This window comes from Oryzias latipes, chromosome 24 (genome assembly GCF_053564925.1).
Source record: "Oryzias latipes strain Hd-rR chromosome 24, Olatipes_Hd-rR_3.1".
NCBI lineage: Eukaryota > Metazoa > Chordata > Actinopteri > Beloniformes > Adrianichthyidae > Oryzias > Oryzias latipes.
The window spans coordinates 18,558,723-18,568,180 of NC_136260.1; the positions used below are offsets into that span (position 1 = coordinate 18,558,723).

At 42.0% G+C, this 9,458-nt stretch overlaps 1 protein-coding gene across 1 annotated transcript; it reads left to right on the forward strand.

Moving 5' to 3' along the window:
• The first annotated feature begins 80 nt into the window (after window positions 1-80).
• znf106b (zinc finger protein 106b) lies at window positions 81-9,392 on the forward strand. Its single transcript, XM_011491568.4, has 20 exons — window positions 81-397; window positions 517-578; window positions 1,737-1,940; window positions 2,030-3,178; window positions 3,880-4,195; window positions 4,274-4,331; window positions 4,420-4,574; window positions 4,648-4,708; window positions 4,791-5,499; window positions 5,600-5,637; window positions 5,700-5,833; window positions 6,021-6,155; window positions 6,345-6,461; window positions 7,648-7,839; window positions 8,116-8,178; window positions 8,247-8,366; window positions 8,444-8,515; window positions 8,604-8,675; window positions 8,753-8,899; window positions 8,980-9,392. The coding sequence occupies exons 1-20, from the start codon at window positions 287-289 to the stop codon at window positions 9,034-9,036; spliced, it is 3,972 nt and encodes a 1,323-aa protein (XP_011489870.1). The 5' UTR covers window positions 81-286; the 3' UTR covers window positions 9,037-9,392.
• The last annotated feature ends 66 nt before the right edge of the window (window positions 9,393-9,458 follow it).

The window sequence follows — 9,458 nt, forward strand, 5'->3', positions numbered from 1 at the left end:
AAATTTTGGCAATTATTTCAGCCATACAAATTCTTTTGTTTTTAACATTTTATTCCCGCAGGGTCGCTGACCGGAAGCCCACCTACGTCATTATCTTTTTCCGGTTTGAACCAGGAAGAATGCAAGTTGTATAGCAAACTACTCCAAGCATGTGATGCTCCCGCTGATCTGTTACATAAAATCCAGCCAGTGCTATTTTTTGAAAAACCAACTTGAACGTTTCAAGGTTTAAACTTTATTCATGTCATTTTTTACGGTTTTTTGTGACTCACAACCGTAATTAGAAATGGCAGCTGTTCAGAATCCGGCGAGGAACGTTCGTGTAAAAAAACACCCCAAGTCTTTCAAGGCTACAAAAGTTTACTGTATTTTGTGTCGCAAGGACTACTTAAAACCTGTAAGTGACTTTCTGCTATTTGAATGTTGCTAAATGTGAACTGCATGCAAAAATAAACAAACACAAAACAAATATAATGACATATAAAATGGCATTGATATCATGTCTGAAAAATGCAGGATGGACACGAGCACCTGCATAGCATGCTGCATCACAGAGAACTGGAGGCAGTCCTGGGCAAGTAAGTGACCATCAAGATTGATTCAAAAATATTAATCAGTTCCATCAAGTGGTTTTTGCATGAACTTAAATGAAAACTGTGTTGTTGAATCTTGGTGACAGCTCTTATTAAGTATAATATAGTATTCTTCATTTAAAAGAGATATAGTTGTTTTACAGCTAACTGAAATTGTTTTGTCTTTTGGATAGGAAAAGTCAAAAATAAAGTTACATTATTGATTAATTTTTATTTAAAAACATGTTTGGTAATGAAAAATAGTTTTCTCGGTGTTGTCATTTAAAATACAACTAAAGTGAAATTTACTTTAACCACGTTTGCATTAAAAAAAACTTAAAAAGCAGGATTTTCTCTAAAGCATTACCGGGAACTTGGTTTAAAGTAAAATTGAAGTGGATTTGATTGAATTGAATTAGACTTTATTCATTTCTCAGGTGAGAAATTTACATGTCACGTCAGCTCAAGAGAAAAACAAATAATGACTCAAACCACAAATGACCAAATAAACAAACAAATACGTAAATAAATTGATACATAAATAAATGGAAGTGACTGTTCGCACATAATTAGGATGGGGTTAGGGTTATGATGGAGGAAATATATAAAGAAAATTAGGCTTAAAGTTGAATTTCTGAGTATTTCTTTATGAAAATTGTTGTGAATCGGGAGCAGATGCAAAAAGTGCCATTTGTGAAGTAGCAAAAATGCTCCGCTGCTTGGATCTACGAAATGTGGGGAAGGGGGGCGGGGTTTCTCCGTGCCTACGGTCTCACCCACAAATCGGAGGCAATATCTAATGAGCTACTACCGCTCCGCTGAAACTATGTCCTAGAAAACGTCAAAGGTTTTTTTTTTTTTTTTTGGCTAAAATCTGCATTATTATAAATAAAAGACCAATAGGAATGCGTTGAAAATGAGTCTGACTTTAATTTTGATTGAGAATCTTTAAAATATTGAAAGCAGAGATATGTTGAAAAAGAGGTTATAAGCAAAAGAAAACCTCAGTCTTGAGACATGTCCTATTCTAAAAATAACTCAAAATATATTTCAAAAATGTGAAGACTTGTTGGTAGGTTAAGTAAGAATAGTAGATGTTATTTCACTATTTTGACTCTGAATACATCAGATATTTACATAACTTGTTTTGTTTGTTTTTATCAGGAATGCCCTCCATGATTGCCAGGCATGCAAGAAGTCGTCCCTGGGTCTAAATGAGTACGCAGAGCACATCTCAACACCACAGCACCAAGCAAGGTTGGAAAACCTGATGGCCAAAAACGTGAAGCCCGTTTCCCTGCATAAAAGCTTGAGCAAGGAGACAATCGAAAAGATCTTGAAGAGAAACAAGGCGCTAAAAAAAGAAGAGTGAGAATTCCACCTTTTACAGCTCCAATTGAGAGTAGATGCTTAAAAATTTTGTTTCAATGGTTGTTGATTTTCTTTTCTTTTTTCAGGCATAAATTTACTAAAAAGCATAAAAAGAAAACTAGGCAGGTGGCTGGTCAAAGGTGGGCTGGTCTGCAGCAGGGAACCATTACACAGAAGACAAATCAAAAACCCGACCAAATGCAGATGAGGTGGTCAAATCAGATGCAGCAAAGTCCCTTTCAGGGAAACAACTATCCAGTTGTGCAAAACAAAGAGAACAACATGTCTGGACCTTTCCTCTGCAGAGACCCGGCCCTGCAGAACCAAAGCTGGAGGCAGACTTGTTATCTGGGAAACTTTGTAGATCGACCGCAGCACCAGCTTGCTCAGGATGTGTTTCCTCAATCAGCTCGCCACCTCAGGTTTGATGACAGTTTTCCTGGCAGCCACCTGCCAACGAATCAGGTCAGACAGGAGAGTTCTCAAAGCGACGGACCGCAGATGAATCAAGGTTTCCCTGTCACGCAAAACCAGAAGACAATGCCTTCTATCAACCAGAACCAGTATTTCTATGGACAGCATACCAGTTCAAGACAGAGAGACTTCCGTAGGGATATCCTCCCGGAAAATGGATCTTTTGGGTTCGAACGTTGCCAAGGTGACAGAACGGAGTCCAAGACTTCCAACCCTTCAGATCGACTTGCATCTGAAAACAAAACAGCTCCCCAGCAAGACGTGGACGTCAGCACCATGCTCAAGCAAATCCGACGAGCTCTGGGTGTGAGGGAGCCGTGCAGAGCCGACAGAGAAGCCCGGAAGCAGAACAGCGAGGCCTGCAGCCACATGACCGTGTGCAGCACTGCAAAACAAGCAGAGGTAGCGGGAAACTCCCTCAAGAGTCACAATTGCGCTCCGACTGTGCCCTCCTCTGCTGGTGTTTGTAGCTCCAGAGTCACTGCACAGAAGCCAAAACTGTCTATAACTGTAGAAGGAATGTCAGACAGTGGAAAGGAAGACTCTCAGGTGAACAAAAGTTCAGATTCTCTAAACAGAAGTACTGGACTCTCTGAGCCCAACATGGGTGGCAGCCGTAAGGTTCGAATTGCTCACAAATCAAGTGGGATTCATGCGGAGGAAGAAGCTGTATCCAAACCCCCAACTGGAGCCAACGATAAACTGAGCTGGAGACAAATGTATGAGATGAAAATCAACAAAAGAAGTGAAGGGAGTCCGAGGTAAAGAAGACGAGATCTCTTGAAACACATTTGGTACAAAAGGTATTCAGACGCCTTTTTCTCATTTCAACCCTCTGCCAAAATCAGGAATGTTCCTTTTTTTCTCAATGATCTACACAGACGGGCCTGTCTTGATAGAAAAAAACACGAGCAAATATTTCTGCAAATGTACAAAAAAAAAGAAAAAAAACACTTTGCCGTGAGTATTCAGACCCTTTTCTTAGTATTGAGTAGAAGCAAATACAATTCTTCTTTATAGATCTTCTTCAGCATCATCAGGTTAGTTGGTGAACGTTGCAGGTCTCTTCAGAGATGTTCAATTGGGTTTAGGTCGGTCTTCTGGCTGGGCTACTCGAGAACGGTCACAGAGTTGCTTTGAAACCACTCTTTTGTTATTTGGGCAGTGTGCTTTTGGAAGGTGAGCCTTCAGCCCAGTCTGAGATTTTCTTCTAAAATATCTCACAGCATTCATCTTTCCTTCAGTTGCAACCAGTGGTCCTGTCCCTGCTGCGTAAAAACACCCCAAAGCATGATGGTGCCATGAGGCACTCAGTAAAGTTTATTGAGAAATAAGATGAATTTTCCTGATTTTGGCAAACGGCTGCAATGAAGCAAAGGGTGCAAAGGCGTCTGAGTAATTTCTGTACTCACTGTATTTGGCTTTCAATCCTTTTCAGATGACTTTTTTTTGTTCCTTTTAGGTTTGGAATCAAGTTGTCAAACCATCAGACTGAGCTTCAAAGCTCAGTAAATGACTATGACCTGCCTCTATCTGAAGGTTTTCACTGGGAGATGATTCCAGACTGCTCCACCGAGCCACATCTTACTCCACCGCCTCCACCCCATTTTAGCTCTACCGGGGTGGTGTCAGATGCTCAGGTGGAGTCTCTGCTGGAGCGTGAAGCAGCTCAGAGCAGCTGTAAGGGTCAGACCACAGTAAAGGTGAAGGAAGAGCCGAATCTGGAGGATTATGAGATGAGCACTAATGCCAACAAGAGAAAATTGAATGCATTGACAGTAGGTTGTGCTTTGATTTATTAAACATCTGACTTTATCATATATTGCTTTGATGCCTTTTTTAAAATTACATTGCAGGACAATACCCTAGCTGACAGTTCAAACAGAAAAAAGAAGAAAACAAAGTCAACCTTGAGTAACTCTCCTATTTTCTGATGTTTTCTTATTGTTTTTGTCTTTAAAGTTAAATGATGTATGCTAAAATGTTATCTATTCACTTTTAGACCAGGATCAGATGGACCATCTGCTTGCAGTGTCTCTGAAGGAGGATGAGCTGAGCCGCTCTCTGCAGGATGTGGACACATCTCTGATCCAGGCCAGAAATGCAGTGCAAGCTGCTTACGCGGAGGTCCAAAGACTTTTGCTGCTAAAACAGCAGGTATGGTCACTGAAACAATGCTTTCTCATTGTTTTTTCCCCTTTACATTTCAATTAAATATTTTTTCTTTTAGTTCACAGTTGAAGTAAACAGTCTGAGAGCAAAGCGCATCGAGATCCTGCAAGAAATGCAAGGTAAAGGGAAAAAGGTGCTAAACAGTTGGACTCTGAGTTATTTTGCCAAAGCATAGAATTTTTCTCCACTGATCTTTTGCAGAAGGATACTCTGGAGCATCTAATGCAGTAGAAAGAGCAACCACCTCTTCTGCAGTTGCAGCATCTTCCAGTCAGCAGCCTTTCACAGCAGCCCCTGCTCCATTTAGCACCCAACCCTTTTCTAATCCCCTTGTGCTGTCTGCTGTCCCATTAAATCAAGAAGTCAGCCATGTGGCCACGACTGGACAGGCCAGCCTTCTGCCCACAGCATTGTCCTGTACCGCTGATGTGCCTCAAGTGACTCTGACTCCGCCCGTGCCTTTGTTCCCACCCGATCTGCTCCCTCCATTGCTCCTCAGGCCACCACTTGTACCGCCTCTTACAGATGCTACCTCTGCTAGACGAGATCTGACAGAGAGCGGCAAAGCGGCATCTGAAGCCTCTGCCCAGCAGAGAGAACATGACACAGGAAAGGGAATAAACAAATCCCAATCAGTGGGGACAGGGTTGGTAGAAAAGGTTGGAAATGAGACTGCTGCAGACAAGTCTGTTCCCGAACGACAGAAGAAAGCTGACAGAGCAGAGGATGAAGGGAACGAGAGCGATGCCTCAGTTGAAATGGTCAGCTCCTCTAAGGTGGAGGTCATAGAAGTGGACGAGTCAGAGTGCGAGAACTCGGTGGAGACGAACTCGAAGGATCCTCCGGAGTCCGTGAATGTGGAAGTCAGTTCTACAAGCACACAGACATCTCAGCAAAACCAAACTGATGGGTGAGGCTCAGGGGAACCAGTTTAGCCAAAACAAATCACAAACTCACTCACAGATTCATGTGACTTTTAACTACTTTTTTTTTTTATCTTTAACTCCCAGTAAATTCAAGCCAGTAAAAGACGACGTTGCTCCTGCAGGTGAGTTCTTATGAGATGCTCATTTGATGAAATGCCAGACTAATAAAAAAAGCATTTTTCAGATTCTGTGGAGGATCAGGAACCATCAGTAGGATCCTTTTCGAGTCACGCTGGCCCCGTTCATGGCCTGCAAATCCATGACGGCATCTTGTACACGTGTTCCGCGGACAATACAGCTCGAGCCTACAATCTGGTGGTGTGTTTTTTCTCTCCTCTGCACCAATGCAATCCATTTCCTACATGAAATCATTTCAGTAGTTCTTATTGTTTTTAATGGACAAAGATTACACGGGATCTTCCGAAGCAGATGCATCCAGGCTAAAATGGTACGGAGGAAATGTCTTTTTCTCCATACTGGTGATACATTTCTTTTCTGTGTTTAGACCAGAGAGTGCCAGGCGGTGTTTCAGGGTCATACGAACAAGGTCAACTGTCTGCTGGTGTCTATAGTTCCATACCTGCCAGCACGTCTCTATACAGGCTCCAGCGACCAGACTATCCGCTGCTACAGCCTGAAGGTACTAAAAATCTTAACCACACTTAAACCAGAGTAGGGAATCTGCATGGGAAGAAGAACATGGGAATTTCTGGTAGATTTGGTTCAGTTTGCAGCCCAAACATCAGTTTTTTCCATTTTAAATGAATAAATGGAGGATTTTTGTCTTTTACTAAGAAGCTTTCTTCATCTCTAACTTTTTGTTGTCCAGTCAAAGAGGTGTCTACAGCAGATCTCCCTTCCAGACAGGGTGTTGTGTTTGCACGTAGCCTGGAATATTCTTTATGCCGGGCTGGCTAGCGGCTCTGTCTTCAGCTACGATCTAAAGGTGAGTGGAAGTAATGCAGAAAGCTTTTGGATTTATAAAAAAAAAAACCTCCAAACATGCCACATATTCATTTATTAGATTTTGACTTAATTCTTATTCATTTAAAATACTTACAAAAAAATGAGTTGCTTTTTCAAACCTGTCAGTTCAGAGAAATGACACATTGAATTCTGGGAAAGAAAGGCTTGAGAAACATACAGGATCAGTGTCAGATTCTGTGTTTTTAAATGCTACAACGGGCGCTGACGTCATTTAGAATGGGTGGAGTAGTCAAGTCTCAATGTACGTTTCAAGTATTTTTATGCATTTGTAGCTAATTCTGGCAATATATATAATAGCATACTACTCCCTATATCAGATTGACGTGTCTGTAACTGTGATGAGCGGCCAAAGTTTCACACCATTTGCCTCACTAGCTGTCTTTCAATTGAGAGGACAGCATTGTTTTCTGTCATTGCAGAGAATGTGGCATATTTGAGCCTTTCTACTAGTAGTATAGATCAGTATTTCCAGAACCCTGGTCCTCTGGGAACACATCTTTTGAATCCAACCCTGCTCAAACACACCCACCTTTAATGACCGTCATTGTCATGCCTCTGCAGAGGCTGATCAGCTTAATCAGGTGTGCATAAGGAGGGCAACATGGAAAACATGCAGGAAGGTGTGCCCCGAGGGCCAAGGCCAAGGCCCAAAGAAAAGTTCAGGGATTTTTTCCTTGCCTGACTTTCATTCCAACTTGGGAAACACTAGTATTGATCTCTATTATATTAAAGTAATATCAAAGTATCATAGGGCTAATTTTGAAACAGACAACTGTATTCAGGACTTATCGCTATGAATTTTCAATTTCTTTCAACTTCTTTGCATCCATATGCCTCGATTTCTCCTCATCTTCCTTGGTCAGGATGAGACGTTTTTGCTTCATGTCTGTTGCATAAGCAAGCGCCCTAAATTCATTAACCAACCTACCAACTAGCAAACTACGTTTCCGCAGGTGGTCCTATAATTTTCCCCTTAAATATGAATCATAACGGCTAAGTTTCGCCATGTTTGCCGTTCGATGGGCCTCGACCTGTGGAGCCGCACATATTCAGTCATATCTGTGAACTGGTCTGTTATTACAGAACTATTGTTTTCAGGATGTTGTCCCGCCGCCTCATGCTTTCTCCAACCACGTCTTCATTAGACTCTGAAGGAGCTGGATGTGTTTGAGTGCCACGGCCCCCGCGGGGTGAGCTGTCTGGGCACCGCTCAGGAGGGCGCCCGGCGGCTGCTGCTGGTCGGATCGTACGACAGCACCATCAGCGTGCGCGACGCCAAGAGCGGCCTGCTGCTGCGCTCACTGGACGGCCACACTAAGACTGTCCTCTGCATGAAGGTGATGAAATCCTGTCACTTTTGAACATCTAAACAGATTTTAGGTCCATATAATTGGTGCAAAGAGACAGGAATTGTGTTAGTTGTTACAGTGAGATACAGTTTTTGTTTCATAAATAAAATATTTTTAATCAGACATAACTTTAAGGACTAAAAACTTAGCCAACCATCTCTTGGTATTGAGTTTTCAGTGGTTGAGAAAAGAAAAAAGTTAAATCAATATAAATAAAAAGCCCATTTTATTACTTGCTTCACCCGAATTTTGTTATTTTTTTAGGTGGTGAATGACCTTGTCTTCAGCGGCTCCAGTGACACGTCTGTGCACGCCCACAACATCCATGTAGGTTTTGAGGATGACCAAACTATCTGTACTTCCGATTTCCTTCATGGTACCTTTGTCGCCTGCAGACCGGGGAGCTGGTCCGTATCTATAAAGGTCACGGTCACGCCGTCACGTCCATCGTAATCCTGGGTAAGGTGATGGTGACTGCCTCTCTGGACAAACTGGTGCGAGTTTATGAGCTGCAGGTATTTAAACTTCTTCAATTATTGAACATACGTTTTTCCATAAATGCCCGATGATGTGATGTTTTTTTTTTCTGTAGTCTCATGACCGCCTGCAGGTGTATGGGGGTCACAGCGACATGGTGGTGTGCATGGCAGTACACAAGAGTTTGGTGAGTGCATTTAAACAGACATCCACATAATGATCAATTTCACCAAAATCTGTACATTAAAAAAAAAATGTCTGCTGAACTTCCACAGATTTACACTGGCTGTTACGACGGCACCATTCAAGCCGTGAAACTCAACTTGATGAAGAACTACCGCTGCTGGGTTGGAACTCCCCCTCTCTTATGTTACATCCTCGTATCTTTGACCTCATTTGTTGAGTTTATTTGTTCGGTTTTCAGTGGCAAAATTGCTCTCTGATCTTCGGCATGGCGGAGCATCTCCTGCAGCACCTCGTCGGCGATCACAGCCACCCCAATCTGCAGACGGTCAAATGCCGCTGGAAAGGGTGCAATGCGTTTTTCTCCACGCAGCAGTCGGTTAAAAAAGTATGTAGTTTAAATTGATCTGCACTGTAGTCCTCAAACCGGACGTTTTCTGACGTTTTTTAACCTTTTCTCCCTGGTAGGAGCTGCCTGAACACATGCAGAGCCACATAGAGAATGACAGCATGCAGCAGCCTTGATGAGGTGATTGATTCTAGACACTGTTCTTCATCTGCAGACATCTGTTTGAAGATGTTCCAAAAGGCTGACGACCTAAGTTAACATAAACAGTAAATCTCATGATGTTCACTTCAACGTCAATAAAATAAACAGCAGTAGGGCAGATTTCTATATTCCAATTGATTGTATTCCTCTTTGGTAATTATCCTGTAATTCCTTTTTTAAGGAGGGGTATTTACAGGGGTTTTTTTTAGGACCGTTACTGCCTACATTACCCATAATGCCAGGATCCTTTTTCTGCCTGTGTCCCAAATCTTAACACTGTTGCTTTTAATTCATATTGGATATTATAAAATAAAAAATAATTTCAATCAAACTCCTCCTCAGATCTCATTTTTAACCCAATTATGCTTATACCATTATAAACTCATTAAAAAAACAA